The sequence below is a fragment of the Cucumis sativus genome, chromosome 4, assembly GCF_000004075.3.
Source record: "Cucumis sativus cultivar 9930 chromosome 4, Cucumber_9930_V3, whole genome shotgun sequence".
In the NCBI taxonomy this organism is placed as follows: domain Eukaryota; kingdom Viridiplantae; phylum Streptophyta; class Magnoliopsida; order Cucurbitales; family Cucurbitaceae; genus Cucumis; species Cucumis sativus.
In genome coordinates, this window is record NC_026658.2 from 25,773,444 (window position 1) to 25,791,649 (window position 18,206).

The window sequence follows — 18,206 nt, forward strand, 5'->3', positions numbered from 1 at the left end:
TTTTTCTAGTAACAAATGAAATCCGTTGCCATATCTAATTTTAGTTTATAAGTTTCCCATTAAAAGATTTAGAATTTTTTGTATGTATTGAAATATTTTAATCATTAAATGTAATTTTAGTTCCTATTACTTGAAGTGGGTTGATTTTGGTTGGAGAGACTTTGTTTGGTATGTAAAGCGGCCAACACATGAGTTTTTGGATTGGTCGATGAACCCCAATATAATATGTGCGTACCCCTTTTATTTTGTGTAGGAACATTTTGTTCAATGTAAGCCTATCACTATTAACAAATGAAATCCGTTGGTACTACTTCAGCACAATACCTAGTGAATTAGTAGAGTGAAGAAAAATGTCATGTAAAAGAAGAAAACTCAAATTTCTACTCATTTTTTCAATGACATGTTTTTCTCTTGATTCATTAAGTATTTAATTGTTGAGGCCAAGTATATCAATATTGAGGAAGTGTTCGGTCCTAGAGTTGCATAGTAAAAAGTAAGAGGATGTTTGGCCCTAGGATTAGAAAGGAGTGGAGTCAGCCCACTCCATGTTCGACCCTAGTATTATGATAATACTTGTTCTCACTCTTTTCTCCTCTTTCACACACTCTCTCCCACTAAGCTCCAAATATTTATCAAGTAAAAGTAGAAGGTCAAGCCGAAGCGAAAGTCCTCCATCACAAAAGAAAGCAACACCAACAAAAGCTGAGATAATAATCTTCACTCAAAACACAGACTATTAGAAGTTATTCCTCTCTACAAATGCCTTCTAAGGAGTTAAAAAATCTAGGAAGATGTGAGCTCTTCGAACCTCACAATGTAATAAGGTGATATAGTATATAATTGATTTTTTATAGTGATGAGACCTACAAACTACTTGGACGAAAGAAGAAGAGGGGATTTATAAATCTCTACTTCTCAACTCCTACATTTCAAATTGCTTGAGCCGAACACATGAAGAGAATTCAAATTTAAAGATATAAGAACGTGATATCGTCAAAAGTGGTGATTGAAACAAACAAATAGAAGTAAACAAAAAGATGAATATATATAAATGTATAAAGATTGATTTCACATGATGTAGGGAGTGGTCAATGTTGTGCCTAGATGGAGATGGGAAAACAAAAATGTACAATTGTATAGTAGATAGTACATTTGTACATGCATGATGGTGTGATGATATATATATGGCCATAGATTTCATTTCACAGCCCAAAAAAGTACAGTGCCAAACTCCAAAGAAAAGGTTTTAATCAATCAATCACAGTAACCACTTTTTTACCTTCTTCCTGCACACCCTATCTTTCACCTCCTCCTCTCTCTCTCTCTCTCTCAAATCTTAATGCTATGTGACATCAACTTGCACCTTACCACCAAGCTTTGACCAAACCTGTCAACTCCTACAAAGTAAATCATTCACAGAAAGATTAATTTATAAAATAGTTTGTCAATGGTTATTAAAAAATCAATGCCAATATTATTATAGTCCTTTCGTAAACGTTTCTAAACGTATTGTTAAAATATTAGAGAAAATTGACGTGTTTCAATGTCAATCTTGTTCTTTCAAACTTAATCCAAGCATCTTAGTCACTATCCAACGTCTCATGTTACAGACACAACGAAGTTGATTTTTCATTGGACATTTTTAGAATTATTTCTACTGTGAAGGCAATTTGAAAGCGTTCATGAAAACTCAGGGATATGCAACTTTTAGAAGAATATAAGTTTTGTGGTTAAAAACTTATCTCTAACCCCTTTTTGCATGGTTTGTTAAATGCTCATTCTAACTATATATAAAGACATCAAATCATTTAATTGAATAGTGATAAAGAAACGGATAGAACCATCATATATATATATATATATATATTTACACTACCATGTCAGCTATAGTTACTATTTAATTAATCAAAGTTTAAGGTAAAACATATATAAAAGCATAGAAAACAGAGATGAATGAAGGTAAATAAAACCAAAATGTTAATGAAAAGTTCACTTTTTTCCCTTAGTAATGCAAAAAGGAAAATAAGGAAGAGAAGGGATGTGGGAATCTTAAATTGAAAGGCACAAAGACAACCACATGGTCTCCAAACAAGTACTTTGAACCTTGAATTCAAGTGGGGAGCAAAAAATTTGTAGCACTAAGGATTGTGGGGTGTCCTATTTTAAGTATTAAAGCTGCTTTCCACATCTCATTTATAACCCTTTTGGTAGAGGCAAAATGGATCATTGCATCTTCATTGAATGGTGGTTGCTTTTCTTTCATTATTAAATGTCATCTCCAATTCACCCTTTCCAAAACCATGATCACACTCTAATTAGAAAATTATTATGCAACTCTAACAAAAGTTTAGTCTTATACACATTTTTGTTCTTAGGTTTGATCCATTTTTAGCTGGACTTGTTGATTAACTTAATTTTGAGTGTTTTTAAGAATGAATTTGGTAGGGTTTGTTCCACCTATTTTACTTTTATTACTTATCATTCAAGCTGTTTAGAATTTAAAACTAACCTACTAAGTTATATAAAACACTAAAAAAAAGTCATTCCAAACAAGTTTTAATCTAATAACTAAGTAAATAAATAAATCCTTTACATCGTTTTGACACAACATGTGTCATGACCAACTTATGCACGTCTACACAACAACCTATTTGATCCTCCTATATTTGGCGTTAAGAAAATTGATAGAATATTAAATTCTAGGTAGGTAGCACTTGACTGACCCTCCCTTCTAGCCAATTCATGATGGGTTTCATAATCTTATTATCAAAATAGAAAAATCAAACTGGACCACCAAAAAATATAGGAGGGGCCATATGTCTGAAAAAGGTGTAGAACAAAGGATTCCTAGTCACTCAATCTTTGAGAAAAAAAACAAGAAAAATAAGGAAAGTAATGATGAAATAAGCTACACTAACCATCCAACTAAAACCTTTTTAATAACCAAAGAAATATAAATGGTCACATTTGGTTTAGTGGAGCAACAAGGACACTAAATTCTAAAGAAACCACCACAACCAAAAGCAATAGTTGTTGTGCTATTTCTTTAGCCAAATCATGGGGGCATTTCAAAATGTCAATTTAGTACAAAAACATTCAAAGTCAACGAATCCCGACCAAAATATCTATTAAAGAAATACTAATCAATAATCATTAATTCATTTAAGACTGACCTTTCTTTTCCTTTCCTTTCCTTCCAATCACACGATCATTTCTTTACCCTCTCCTTAGGACAATACTTTCATGGGCTGAGCCCAAATGATGTACCTTCATCACAAGCTAGCCCTTCCCCTTCCAAAGGCTGTTAAAAGAAAATTTTATTCTTCATTTCAAAAGAAAGTTCATCGTTTAGTTATGTTCATTTCTTCAATCTAAACGCCTTTTAGGATGTTTCATACTTTTAAGTCATCTCCAAATTAAATAGACTATATATATGTTCTACTCTTATAATATCTAGTTCACCTAGACAGATACACCTAAGCACTATTTAAAAAAAAAACACTTTCACAGTACCTAACATACCTCATACCTAACATCGAGTGTGATAAATTACTTATTATGTAGTATCTTCAGGGAGAGACTTGAAGCATTTGGGTTTAAATATTTTTTTTAAAATCCGTATAAACTCTAAATTACCTTTTGATTGCTGAAAGGTAATTTTCATCAAGAGTGTGCATGATCGAATAAAATATTGAGTTGTACCTTTCACCAAAAGTGTACATGATAGATTAAAATATTGAGCTGTCTGATCAAACTGAAGTCGATCGATCAATATCCTTAATGATCGATGTCGTTTTGAACATTTATTAAATTGGTCATAGTTGGTTCTAGTGACGATTTGGTAAAAAAAAATCGACACCAACTGACCAACCAATGCATACCTCCACTTTTTATTTGCATCAAAAGTCAAGCTAACCCACCAAGGTCCAACCACAAACAATTACTAATTTACTCCTATGATTTCCTTCAAAAGCAGAAAAACCAGCCAGGTTATTTAATCAAGATTCAACTTTATATATATATATATATATATATTATTATTATTATTATTTTTTTTTTTTGTTCTTTTTAATGATATTTTTCTTTTCTTATATCAACCACTCGTAAGGCTGAAAAATTGAGCCTTTCATCTTTATGTCTACGTTGGCTAAATATTCAACTTTATACAAATTATAAAAAAAATAGGAAGAAAACAATGAACATTTACCTTCTCTTCCACCTTCATTTTATAATGTCGACAACTTTCGGTGCACCTATCGTCTTTCCCTCCTAAGGATTTTACTTTCGGTTCCTTTGCGCTATCCAATTGTCCATAAACAGCACTTCCTCCTGTAAAATTTTCTCGACCAACAAATCATTTCAAGAGAAACACACATGTTCATAAATCATATTCATGGATTCATTTGAGTATTTCAGCCCTTCCCTATGAAATCTAAATTAGAAAGTCAACAATAACATAACCATTCTTTTAAGTCTGAGCAAAATCTCTTCCGTTGTTCAAAAAGTTGCTATATTACTCCCACAACTTTCATAAATGTTTCAAAACTACCATTGAAATAAAAATCCTTGGAAATTTCATATAGAAATAGACTTAGAACTATGTACGCCAACAAGACCTAGACGATGAAGCAATCTAAATTTTCATTCCAATTCACTAACACTATTTCATGTCTCAATCTCAGTCCAAAATTCTAAAAAATTATACTCCTAACACATTTTCAGATGCTTTAGAAAGTTCAAGGGAGATAAACAAGTGACAAAATTCAATGGTAATTCTTATATAATTTAACCTTTTTCCCCGAGTACTCAGTCAAATACATCTCATTTCACTATGAAAGTCAGGTGTGTGACCCTTAATCGAAACTAGAACTACGACTATTTGATTAAGATATTCTATAGCCTGGGTACATTCTCTTGTCAATCAGCTCTCTTAAGTAAATGCCACTGCTAACAAGCTGTAGAGGCAGTTGAGTGAAATGATCCCTGGTTCGAAGTCCTAAATTATGTATTTATCTTTGAAGACTGAAAGTGTTTAGCCCACACAAAATGATGGAAACTTCTAGTATTAGCTGGGACCAACAAATTGTTCTCTCCAAAGCAAGGTCACCGCGATGATTGGGTGATAATAATTACAGCAATCAACAAAAAAATACTGGTCTTAAACGAAGGACCAACATTTATGGTATTGTCTATTAAAAAAAAAACATTTATGGTATTGTGGGACATGAAGAAAGAAAAGACTTTGTAGGGAAATGAAAGATGTTTATGACTATAGATATGGTTCTTTCTTCTCGGTGTTTTGGAAAGAAGATATATTGAAAATCTAATGGGAGAGGGAAGGGAAACATGAAGAAATTATGATTTAGTGAATTACTTAAGTTCCTTTGAGCAATGGTACAACACGAGGGTGTGATTTATCCTGTTGTCTAGAGAGTAAAAAGAAATACATCAAACATTAGAGGAGTGTTTGGTGAAGTGGAATATAATCAGGATTACTACCAATCAGAGAGGTGTTAGAATACTTGTCGAATCGAGGGTGGTAAAAAAATGTGATTGTAAAGTGTGAAAACGGTGGGAAATAGGGTTTAGTTGAAAACTGCTGAAACAAAATAAGTTTTTAATAACAATTTGGGCTCAAAAGGCTCAATCGAAACATGAATCTTTTTATTACATTACATTCTATTCCAATACAATTATGGGGATCCAAACATCCTTTAGAGCTGTCCAAAAAGTAAGAATCGAGCTCAACTACTCCCTTGTTGTGCTTGAAACTGGTAATGATATGAATAGAGGGATGTCCATTTCTAGAAATTGAAAGCTTCTCGGGCTGGAAAGTAAAGGGTGTAAGGAAATCCGATCCCAAAAACTAGCCTAATGAAGTTTATACAGAAATGTTACTTCCGAATTTAGAGGGAAAAGAGTGCGTGTATTTAAGAAATCGAAACAAATTAAAAGCAATGCATAACTATAATCCCAAAAGAGAGACACTTGGATCTCACTTACCACTTATTCTGCAAGCTAGTTAATATTTTCCTCATAGCAGCTCTGATAAACAAAAGTTTTGACATTTCTAATGCCAACTTTCACTCTTCAGTGCAGATGAGATCATCCCTTCAGCAAGAGTACAGCACAATTCCAAGTCCAAGGCTAACCTGTAAAATGTAGAAGGATGAAAAATATATTCAATAGTTGATCATTACAAAATCTACACGCACAAAATCAAGGTTGAAGAAAGGAATTACAGAGAGAACAGCGCACTTCTTCCACAAGCTTGGCTTGCACCTTCTTCAACAGACATGAAATAAATGGCCTAAAAAATTTGTATGAGAATACAACAATAGACCAATGACCATATGACAGAATAATATCACCTCTTCCACCAAATGTACCAGTGTAAAGTGTCAAAAGAAAACATGAGAACCATTTCAAACGAAGATTTTATTAGATTAAATTTCTATCAGACACCTGTCAATTTGAAGTTCAAGAGTTTCTGGAATAACACTTGGCGAAAGATTGCAGCCACACTTTTATCAAATGTGCTAGACAATTCTATCATTCAAATAAAAATTATTTTTCTCACTTGCAAGTTCTTTAATTCTATCACTCAAAACAGATATAGAACTTGTTAGTTAGGGTAACCTTGAGAGGTTTAGGGACGTGATACAATATAGATATCAGTTCAAACAGATGAATCATTTAATGATTCAACTTCAGTACACTCACATCATGTAAGATTAAACAATGAACCACATCCGTCAAAACAAACTTCAACACTAGAGATTATTGCACGAGAATTTTTGTTACGAAATCGCCCCCCCCCCCCCCCCCCCCCCCCCCAAAAAAAAAAAAGTAAACTTTGAAAAATGCCAGCCAAAAATAAATTTTTTTGGGGAAAAAAAATCATTATCCTATGTATACCTTGCGTATGAGGGAATTATGGGATCAAACATAACGTTAATTTCAAATATCTTCACTGCAAGGCAAGAGTATCAGTGAGAGTCTCATATATACAACAAATATCGCTTTCATTTCTTTTAATGAAAATTTTTACTTCTCATGCCCATAGTGGACACACCTACGAACCTCCTAAATGTGTATAGCTGAAACATGACAAAATTTGCCAGCGTTATTATCCTTTCTGACAAAAAACAAACAGTAGAAATTATCCTTTTCAATTGTGTAGAGGTGTCCTGTTGTACTCCAAAATAAGTAAGAAGATGATGATCTTCGGCAGAGCAAATGGGGCAATGTCTTGGCAAGTGACAAACCCCTTCGTGTTCTCAGTGAAAGCTTCAAGAATAAAACCCAAAGCAGCTATCTCCGTGCAAAAATCAAGGCCGGTGAATGGACCAACTCCATATAAAAAAAAGAATAGGTTTAGAGAAGAAAATCCTATCTTCTTAAAGGTTCTAACTGAACTTCCATAGTTCGTGAAGGATGAGATTCTTTTCCTTCAATTGAAATAGTCGGACCCAAAAGATCAACAGAATCTTCATCATTACCAAGCACCCAATTGCTTCTTCCAATTGCTCTGTCCCTCCTCCGCTGCCTCTCCCGGTATTCCAAATAAATAGCCATCAATGCAATTATCATAAACCAACTAATTAGAGCCCAAATAAGCCCATGGACATTTTCACTATCGTATCGATCACCTAGATGCTTCATTCCAGTGAACTGTGCTGCAATACCAACCCCAATGGCACATCTGCCTATAATGGCATGTGAATACTCCCATAAAATCCTTTTGGAGGAAGCCACTTCCCCATTGGCTGGTTTGTTTGGTCTGATGTATGCATTTACTGACTGCATACATGCTAAAAGTATAGCAGCAATCCCGAATTTAACATGTACTGAGCTGACATAAAAACCCCGAAGCTCAGCAACAGCAAAAAGAAGACCAAGTAGGACGATTGACAAACCTGAATACTGCAAGTAAACGTGAATCTGATACCATCCATCACCCTTCACATGTTTCAAGTATCTAGCAGCCAATATCCCGCCAGGTAACAAAATACCCCAAGCAAGGAACATCATGAAACCATGAACAGCTAATACTGGTTGTAGATCCTGTTCTGCCTCTGCAGAACCACGCATAAGCAGCACCCGCATAGGCCTACTGCTGCGAGAAGAGTGCATATTTCTGTCGCTTAAATGTTCATCAACCCATTTAGCACCCATTGCCCATACAACCTTAAGTGGAGTGGTGGGATCAATTACATTTTTACACTCCGGTCCGTGACCTTGAGTACAGGATGGCTTTAAGGAACGGGTAAACTCCAGAGTAATGATACCACTCTCTGACTTGCACCTCACAAAAGTCAAATTCTCTTTTGTCGGATGTACATTTAAAGCTTCCTTTCCATCAATCCAGTAAGTACTAACTCTGCCTTTACCAGTTTCATCCATCCAACCCACATAAGCGTAGCTATTAATCATTCCACTTCCAAATCCAATAGCAAGATAGCCACTCTTTTTCTCACCACGAGCCGCAATAGTTATAGAATCCTCTGACAGCGTCCAAAAAAATGTAACTTGCTGATCATCCAAAAGAACACTGTTGTTATACATGTCTGACAAACCACCATCAACAACCTGCACTTTCCAACCCATTTTTTGCTGGTAAATTGAGTGGTAAAAAACTTGGTCTGGAGTATTCCTATCAGGCTGCCATGTTAATTCCATGGGGCTGGCTTGTACACCTTCAGCTTCGGGTCCTCCTGCATAGATAGTCTCAGACATGTTCCTCAATGTAGCATTTCCACCGAGCAGGTCAGAAGTAATGTAGAGTGCAACATCATGTCCGGCTTGTATTGAGAACTTCACTGGCACTCCTCTCTCAACTCTCAGTAGAGGAGCCTCCTTCTTATTTATGTAGAGAACTTTTGCAGGGTTGGGAGGATTTGGATAATACAAAGCCGGACCACTTGTTACAACAAGTGGTGCATTTGCATCTGCTATTACAACATCTTGATCCTCATTGTCTTCTGCAGCAAGCGGACCCAAGCAATCATTCACATGCTCTGAAACATTGAGAACTAGATGCCCATAAGTCCCACCGTGATTTTGAGGAAGATAGAATGGCCGAATTGCATCAGGCGGTTTCATCGGTCCCATGGCCCAAATGACAGTCATATTTTCAGTATGATTAATAGGCATATCATACTTCCTATCAATAGTAACCAGAGGCCTTTGATACCGTAGGAACGACACCCCATCTCTCCTGTGCCCATAAATCAACTTAGTATTGTTCACCACAACAGGATCTGAATCTTCAAAAATTGTATCTGGGCAAACACCATGCACCGTACCATCCTTATTTATCATACACTCGCTGAGCTGTGTAATGTAGAAATCATCCACAAGCGGCACTCCGTCCTCCTTGAACCCCATCACAGCAACATCCGCCCCAATCATGAGATTAGAACTCTCACTCTGATTTGCCCACCCAAATGCCATGTAGTTTGTCATCGGTATTGCCGCCTCCAGCCCGATGTCAATCAACTTATCCTTGGTATTCAATGTCCATCTAACCCTGTAGTTATCGGCCAAAACTTTGCAATTCTCAAACGTGGTGGGCTCAATATAAGCCGGTTTCATCTCTTCCCCTGAATTCCCACCTTCCGACGGAGATGGAGCCATGTTAGGACTACCCGCCGATCCATTAACCGGTCTCTGTAGAATTACATGTCCAAAATCCGAAGCAGCAGGAAGGTCCCATGCGGCCATAACTTGGATCTGATCCCATTTAACATTCTTCTTCAAACGCACAACGAAGGAAGCATTTTTGTAAGTTTCATTAAGCTTTTGATCAGACACAACAAACCCAGACGTGAAATTAGTAAAATCAAGAGCGATCGCACCCCACCAGTGCACATCGGTACCAGAAAGCATATCAAAATTCGAAACCCTAAAAGAACAATCATCAATTATCCTAAATGAACCTCTAAGTTGATGCTGTACCATTTTAAATTCGGACTCGAAATCGACGAGAGGACTTGTTTTAGAACAACCAGATCCAGCATCCACATAGCAACAAATAATCGAACATAAAAAGATAAAACACCCAACGAAAATGGGTGTGTGATGCATGAGGACGAGATTGGGATCCAAATCACCTTCTCTATCTCTATCTCGCTAGGATCAGAAACACCACCCGAAATCTAGATTATACAGTGTTTTTCTTTGTCGAAGTTGTGAAATGAAATGAATCAAAATTGTAGCATTATTACCAGAGATCTTGGGCGGTGATTAATGGAGTCCCGATCGGAAATTGGAATTGACAAATTGGAAGAACTGAAGAATCGAGGACGGTTTCTTAGACTGGGCCTTGGACGGCTTTTTGCTGGACACGTTGATTTGGTTTAGTGCGTTAAAGCAATAGCAACAAACTCAAAGCATTGTGTAAAATAAATAAACAAATGGGAAATTTTAATTCGTAGATCTTAGGGTTTATTTTCTTCTGTTCGTCTATGTTCAAGGAATTGTTTGCTGAATACAAAATTAAATGTATCAATCTCATTTTTAATTTCACACTTTCTTCAAAAAAAAAAAATTCTTAAATAGTTACTTTGTCAAGTACAAAACAAAATACATCAAATTTTTATATATCTTAGTAACAGATATTAACTGACAATATCATGCACCATTCAGAATGTGCGTTTTTGAGTGTGAACGTGACTTTCAACAATCCTAACGCTTCTAAAGGAAGTGTCTAACTGTCCAACTTAAATCTTAAATTCGTAACTTTAACTTAACTTAATGTGAACGAACACAATGCTTCAAGTCGGAAATAACTTAACAAACTTTATTTGTTCCTTAACATAACTTAGTACAAATACAAAGCAAAAATTTTATTAAATATTTTTAACAGTTTTGTCATTTACAGTACTAATGTAAATTTAAAAAAAATGATTAGTAGTTTTATTATTTTGGTGGTTTGGTGGATTTATGAAAATTTTCCAATATTAATGATGAGATAACAATAGATAAGTGCGAATAACATATTTATATCGAACAACGAACTAAACTTAATAATAACAAATAATTATAGTTAGATTATAACTTACTCTAACCCATATTTATCTTTACTTTTCGTCTCATATACACACAAATTTTATACTTTGTTAATGATATTAAAAGCTCCCGTGAGGCAAATTTTAAAGTGAAGAATTTTCTTTTAAACAAACAAGGATGATATTAAATGTATATTTAAAATCATATAAACAAATCAATAAAACAAAACTTAAAGAAATGTGTTATAATAATTTTTTAATTTTGATCTTAATATCTCGTATAAACTAGCAAATCTATAAATTTTATATAGAAAAGAAAATATATCAATGTTTTTCTGATATTCTAATAACATTCACAATATTTGTAACAATAAAGAAAAATCGACAGTTTTTACATTATTTTTTTAATATAAATATGTGAATTTAAAAATTGCATACAACAAAAATAATATATTTTTCATGAAATATTGTCAGATGGTATTTGAACCTAGTGGAGTGGAATTTAGCTATATTTAATATATTGTAATTTAACCGAAGATTAATATTAAAATAAAAAAATCCAAAATGCAATGGCATAAGTCGTTAATAAATCCGCCCTTACAAGTACTTTCAGTTCAATGTATGGACGGTAGAAATGATTTATATTCTTACATGATACCATAGGAATTAAATGAAAACTAACAGAATTTTCTAGAAACTATTTGTAGAATGTTTTCAAGAACAAAGACGAGCGTTCTCCAAGCTTCCATTACTCCATCGTCAAGCTCTTTTCATCATTTTTCTCCCGCTGCCCTCTCCAACTGCGTCTCTTTGATCGAAAAAAATGGCGACCAGAAGAGTTTCGAAGCTCACCAGGTCTGCTTTAGCCGCCATTGACGCCCCCAAGCTTCCTCATTCTCGCTTTCTTCTTTCTCGTTCGCGTTCTTCATCTTCTTCTCTCGATAATTTCATCGCCCCTCTTTCTGTTGCCAAGATTTTTGGTTCCAGACTCGTCGATGGTTCTTCCATGGCGTCGGCCAAGTATTTGGCTACGATTTTTACTCGGAATTTCCACTCTACGCTTCCTTCTCGTTACTCTGCTACGGCTTCTTCTTCTCAGGTTTGATTTTGCTCATTTTGCTCATTTTTTCTTTTTTTGGTTTTGGGGTTTGATTGAGGGTGGAGTAAAGAAGATGACCAGTTGATTGATTTATCGTCTATATTTGTTAGCGGTGTCTATTTATTCGAAGTTTGTTTTAGCTTTTTTGGTGGTGGAAGTATTGAAGAGGGTTGGAATTGACTGAAATTTTCTATACATTGATTTAATGATGGCGTGGTCTTGTAGATTGATGGAAAAAGTAATTGTCAATGTTTAATGAGTGGGTTTTTGGAGAGATTACACCCTTTTCGGTCAGCATTTGAGAACCATTAGCTTGTTTCCAATTTGTTTACAATAATTAACTAAGATCAAACATCTAGCTTAATAAGATGAAAATCATTCTAAAATATTATTAGAAAATAAATTCAATTTTCAAAACCCAAATGGTAATCAAACAAGGCTTTAACAATTCAAAATTACGGCGTTTCTGTTTATTTTCAGCATCCATAAATGGTATCGATTGAATTTTACTCTTTGCTGAGAAAACCCGTCCTCCAGTGGTAATTGAAATCTAGTAGGGGATTTTTTTCAATCCATTTCTATGATTGATCGGAAAATATCAATGTCTGTTGTATGCTAAGTATAAGTTGATCAGCACTTCTTTTTAAGCAGATAAATCAGACAGACTTCACTGAGATGGCATGGGAAGGCATAGTTGGTGCAGTTGATACTGCACGGGCGAACAAACAACAAGTTGTGGAGAGTGAACATTTAATGAAAGCACTTCTTGAACAGAAGGATGGTTTAGCAAGAAGAATATTTTCTAAGGCTGGACTTGACAATTCGTCAGTTTTGCAGGCTACAGTTGATTTTATAGCTCAACAACCAAAGGTATGTCGAGATAACATAGTTATGCCTAATTTTTAAAGCTAAAAAGTAACGAATAATTGTGAATCTTATAACAGGTAACGGGTGAAACTAGTGGTCCAATAATAGGCACACATCTAGGCTTGATTCTAGACAATGCTCGGAAACATAAAAAAGAAATGGGAGACGATTTTCTCTCTGTGGAACATTTTGTGTTAGCCTTCCATTCAGATAAGAGATTTGGACAGCAATTATTTAAGAACTTGCAACTTAGTGAAAAGGACTTGAAGGATGCTGTTCAGGCCGTTCGTGGAAACCAGAGGGTGACTGATCAAAGTAAAAATTTGAATTGAACTTCATTTGTCAAATACTCTTGTATGCTATCTGTTTGTTCATTTTTTTCAGTTGATTATATTTTTTTTCTTTTGTTTTGAACAAAGATCCTGAGGGAAAATATGAGGCTCTTGATAAGTACGGGTCTGACTTAACTGAACTTGCTAGACGTGGTAAGCTCGATCCAGTTATAGGAAGAGATGATGAAATACGGCGATGTATCCAAATTCTATCAAGGAGAACGAAAAACAATCCCGTGATCATTGGTGAACCAGGTGTTGGGAAAACGGCAATTGCTGAGGGGTATGTTACTGCCTTGCTGGATTTATTTTGCATTATTGTCTGGTGAATTTCATGCTCCACACTAATAGGTGATTTCATTGTTTTGCATCTGAAATCTGTGATTTGAGTTGTTTTTTTTTCTTTATTGATGCGGATGCTGAATTCTTTTGCTTGCAGATTAGCTCAACGCATTGTGCGTGGGGATGTTCCAGAACCATTGCTGAATAGAAAGGTTATTACTTAATTAACCAATGACGCTTTTGTGAGACTATTATTGAAACTGAAAATTTCATTTGTTGATCATAAGCATGTTCCTGTCATTGTTGTAACAAAGAGTCCTCTATAATTTCAAAATAAAGGTAAAAGGAGTTTACTTTAAATCTAAAACAAATCTGAGGAATTGCTTTGGATCTCTTACTATTATATTCTACTGTTTGTGTGTGCGTGTGTGGAAAGTTTATCATTATAAATTTTCTATAAACTTTCGCTGCTTTGTCTTGCAATATTCGCTCAAAGTCCCCTCTATGCCTTGTTCTTGGATATTAGAATAACGGATAAATATAAAATGTGGCTTTGCTATTTGCTTTTCTTAGGTTCTGTTGTTATTTGTCATTCGATATGTTTTGGCATCTTCATTTAGCCATTGTATTATTGTACCGTTTCTTAGTCCTTGTTTTCTTTGATTTTTCTTAACTTGTTTATTACCCCAAACTAATATATTTCTTTTGGTTGCATTTGCAGTTAATATCTCTGGACATGGGTTCACTGGTTGCTGGTGCAAAATATCGTGGAGATTTCGAGGAAAGATTGAAGGCTGTGCTAAAGGAAGTCACTGCTTCAAATGGACAAATTATCTTGTTCATAGATGAAATTCATACAGTTGTTGGTGCAGGTTTGTTTACTTACTCACTTTGTCAATCTATTTATCATTGTCCTGGATTCACGTCATTAGTGTGTTTATGAAGTTGTTGTCATGATTTCAACTATTGATATGAATTTACATAAATGGCTAATGATTTTCATGTAGGGGCTACTGGTGGTGCTATGGATGCTGGCAACCTCTTGAAACCGATGCTTGGTCGAGGTGAACTACGATGTATCGGTGCTACTACATTAAAAGAGTATAGAAAATACATTGAGAAAGATCCTGCGCTTGAACGTAGATTTCAGCAAGTGTTTTGTGGCGAACCATCCGTTGAAGACACAATTTCTATTCTTCGTGGGTTACGAGAGCGATATGAGCTACATCATGGTGTAAAGATATCTGACAGTGCACTTGTTTCAGCTGCGGTTCTAGCAGGCAGATACATCACAGAACGGTTTTTGCCTGACAAAGGTTACTCTATGGTTAATGCTTAAAATTTTGTGTTTTTCTCAAGTCCCTTCCTTTCTCATTGTCTGTAATTTTCTCCATGCACAGTATTGCTTTTTTCTTTATGAACATACAACCAATGAAGTTAATCAAGTTTGAATACTTCTATTGATGTACGCTTTATTAGAAAAACAATAGAGAGATTTTTTTTGTTGTTCTTTGAGCTTTGAGTTCATGAATGTCATTTTTCTTTGCAGCCATTGATCTTGTTGATGAAGCTGCTGCAAAGTTGAAGATGGAGATTACCTCTAAGCCTACTGAGTTGGATGAGATTGACAGAGCTGTTCTGAAATTGGAGATGGAGAAGCTCTCCTTAAAAAATGACACTGATAAAGCCAGCAAAGAAAGGTTAAGCAAATTAGAGCAAGATCTGAGTTCACTTAAACAAAAGCAGAAAGAGTTGAATGAACAATGGGATCGTGAGAAATCTTTCATGAACTGTATACGATCTATCAAGGAAGAGGTAGTTTTAAATTACTTAAATTTGACGTGCATCCCCATACCATATTATTTTCTAATCCGTCCCAAGTTTGAAAGATCTTACTGTTTTTACATTAGAAAATGGACGGTCATCTTCATTGGGTTCTATTTTGTCTTTGGTAGATTGATAGAGTTAACCTCGAGATGGAAGCGGCTGAAAGAGAATTTGATTTGAATCGTGCTGCTGAACTCAAGTACGGAACTCTAATATCTCTTCGCCGGCAATTAGAAGAGGCTGAAAAGAATCTTGAGGACTTCCGAAAGTCTGGAATTTCTTTGCTTCGTGAAGAGGTCACAGATCTTGATATTGCTGAGATTGTAAGCAAATGGACGGGCATACCTTTGTCCAACCTCCAACAATCCGAGAGAGACAAGCTAGTTTTACTCGAACAAGTCCTCCATCAGAGAGTTGTTGGTCAAGATATTGCAGTAAAATCCGTTGCAGACGCTATTCGACGTTCAAGAGCAGGACTCTCTGATCCGAATCGACCTATAGCCAGCTTCATGTTTATGGGTCCAACTGGTGTGGGGAAAACTGAGCTTGCAAAAGCTTTGGCTGGGTATCTTTTTAACACTGAAAATGCTTTAGTTAGGATTGATATGAGTGAATACATGGAGAAACATGCAGTATCTCGCTTGGTAGGGGCACCACCGGGTTATGTTGGTTATGAAGAAGGTGGCCAATTGACTGAAGTTGTTCGTCGAAGGCCTTATTCTGTGGTACTTTTTGATGAGATTGAAAAGGCACATCATGATGTCTTCAACATTTTGCTACAATTGCTGGACGATGGAAGGATAACGGATTCTCAAGGTCGAACTGTTAGTTTCACAAATTGCGTCTTGATAATGACGTCAAATATTGGTTCTCACTACATCCTTGAAACTCTTAGTAACACAAAAGACAGTAAAGATGCAGTTTATGAGTTGATGAAAAAACAAGTTGTCGGATTGGCAAGACAAACTTTTCGGCCAGAGTTCATGAACCGAATTGATGAATATATTGTCTTCCAACCTTTGGATGCCACCCAGATATCCAAGATTGTTGAGTTACAGGTAACCTTTACATTAACGTTTATACTCCGGAATATGCTAGTAACTCAATCAATTTTTCACTATATCATCTGATTATTGTTACGTGATGTTAAATTTGGTTCTCACATATCATTTTTGTGTTTCAGATAAAACGATTAAGCGACAGACTTAAACAGAAGAACATCAATCTTCATTACACTAATGAAGCTCTTGAGCTTTTAGGGACGTTGGGATTTGACCCTAATTATGGAGCAAGGCCAGTTAAAAGAGTAATACAACAACTAGTAGAAAATGAGATAGCAATGCGAGTTTTGAAAGGTGATTTTCAAGAAGACGATTCGATTATTCTCGACATAGATAGATCTTCATCTGCCAAAGACCTGCCTCCCCAAAAAAGATTGTGCATCAAGAAAGCAAACAACGACACTACCTCAGAGGCTATGGTCGCCAACGATTGATTTCAAATGCAAGATTGTGTACTATGGTAAATATTAGGTGATATAGTTTAGACTTTGTTGATCTCTTTACACTCTTAACATGTTGGAATTTTGGGTATGAGAAGTTTCAATTACGATTGAAACTTGAAAGAGGTCCACAAACCTACTTTTTTTTCCCTCACAACTAACAAAAATTGTTTCTTTCAAATCCAAAGATGGCGAAATATATGAACTGAAATCATACCAATATGGATCCTGTCCTTTCTGAATGCAGGGTCGAATTTCACTGTAGACATTTAATTATTGAATTTGTTGTTCATACTGTGCGAGATTTTGGGGCATATTAAGAAACAGATAATAGATACGAATCCAAAATTGATTAGTGAAAATTTTTAAAAAATTGTATCCGTACATGATTTACTGGGACGGATGGCCAGAGAGAGAAATTTATGAATTTAAAGTGTTGTTTGCCTCTTGGGATATTTTATTTAGTTTGGTGAATTCAATTGCCTCTTTGCGGTTGGTGATCCCTTTACACCGACACAACAAATTTGGAATTTGACCAAAGTGAATAATTTCAAAAAAAAATTATTTTCATATTCAAATTAATTTTAAAAATATTTTAAAATACATTTAAGTGAAAAATTGGGTTGGATTACAAAAACATTCATAAAAAAAATAGCACAATTATGATAAATTAATTTAATTCATGATATTAAATGGTTCTTAAATTATCGATTTTTATATTGCAACATTATTATCATAATTCTTTTTTTGCTATTGCAACATATTCTAAAATAAAATATTTGATGATATTTTTAAAAGTTAGTGTGAGTTTTTTTTCAAATGTTCTTATTTTTTCCTTGGAAATGAGATATTTATACCAAATAATTGTTAAGTTTTATTGTGAGCATAATGTAATTTGAAATATTTATTGTTTTATAATCAATATGGGGCGAGTGGCATTTACGAGTTTGTACACTATAAAACCTTTTTCAAGATATCTAAATTTTGATTAAATTATAAATTTGGTTTAAAATTTATCTTTTAAATTGTTTATTCATTGAATAAAAATAATATGAGACGAGCATAATTCAACGACAATTGACATATATAAATATAGATCGAGTAAAATGATTTGGGTAAATAGAAGCCTATTAGTAAGTAATGGTCCATAAGAAAGTAGAATATGGTTGAAGAGGACAAGGAATGGGACTCCCATTCAAGTAGAGCCTCTATTTCCATTTAATTTTTCTCCTTTTCCACCTCTGATTGTAAAATGATGGAAGTAATATAATAAAATCGAACTTTTT

General features: G+C 34.9%; 2 protein-coding genes and 1 long non-coding RNA gene across 3 annotated transcripts; 1 reads left to right on the top strand and 2 right to left on the bottom strand.

Annotated features, from left to right (window-relative positions):
- Positions 1-1,026: 1,026 nt before the first annotated feature.
- On the bottom strand, positions 1,027-10,516 carry LOC105435323. The gene is made up of 6 exons (XR_969376.2): positions 10,230-10,516; positions 6,243-6,310; positions 6,004-6,152; positions 4,208-5,871; positions 3,174-3,301; positions 1,027-1,397 (listed from the first exon to the last, which is right to left on the bottom strand). It is a non-coding gene; the product is annotated as an uncharacterized LOC105435323 (long non-coding RNA).
- Positions 6,940-10,235, bottom strand: LOC101214263 (cytochrome b561, DM13 and DOMON domain-containing protein At5g54830). Its single transcript, XM_004145539.3, has one exon. The coding sequence runs from the start codon at positions 10,087-10,089 to the stop codon at positions 7,393-7,395; it is 2,697 nt and encodes an 898-aa protein (XP_004145587.1). The 5' UTR covers positions 10,090-10,235; the 3' UTR covers positions 6,940-7,392.
- Positions 10,517-11,697: 1,181 nt separating the features above from the next.
- LOC101214262 (chaperone protein ClpB4, mitochondrial) lies at positions 11,698-17,201 on the top strand. The gene is made up of 10 exons (XM_004145458.3): positions 11,698-12,111; positions 12,763-12,981; positions 13,056-13,293; positions 13,398-13,593; positions 13,750-13,804; positions 14,314-14,464; positions 14,600-14,908; positions 15,142-15,407; positions 15,548-16,477; positions 16,603-17,201. The coding sequence occupies exons 1-10, from the start codon at positions 11,836-11,838 to the stop codon at positions 16,912-16,914; spliced, it is 2,952 nt and encodes a 983-aa protein (XP_004145506.1). The 5' UTR covers positions 11,698-11,835; the 3' UTR covers positions 16,915-17,201.
- The last annotated feature ends 1,005 nt before the right edge of the window (positions 17,202-18,206 follow it).

Excerpts from the sequence above, each read along its gene's own strand:
- LOC101214262 (XM_004145458.3), top strand. The coding sequence starts at position 11,836 with ATGGCGACCAGAAGAGTTTCGAAGCTCACCAGGTCTGCTTTAGCCGCC. Across the intron at positions 13,294-13,397 it reads CCAGAGGGTGACTGATCAAA|ATCCTGAGGGAAAATATGAG; the intron begins GTAAAAATTTGA and ends TTTTGAACAAAG. Across the intron at positions 14,909-15,141 it reads ACGGTTTTTGCCTGACAAAG|CCATTGATCTTGTTGATGAA; the intron begins GTTACTCTATGG and ends TTTTCTTTGCAG.
- LOC101214263 (XM_004145539.3), bottom strand. The coding sequence starts at position 10,089 with ATGCATCACACACCCATTTTCGTTGGGTGTTTTATCTTTTTATGTTCG.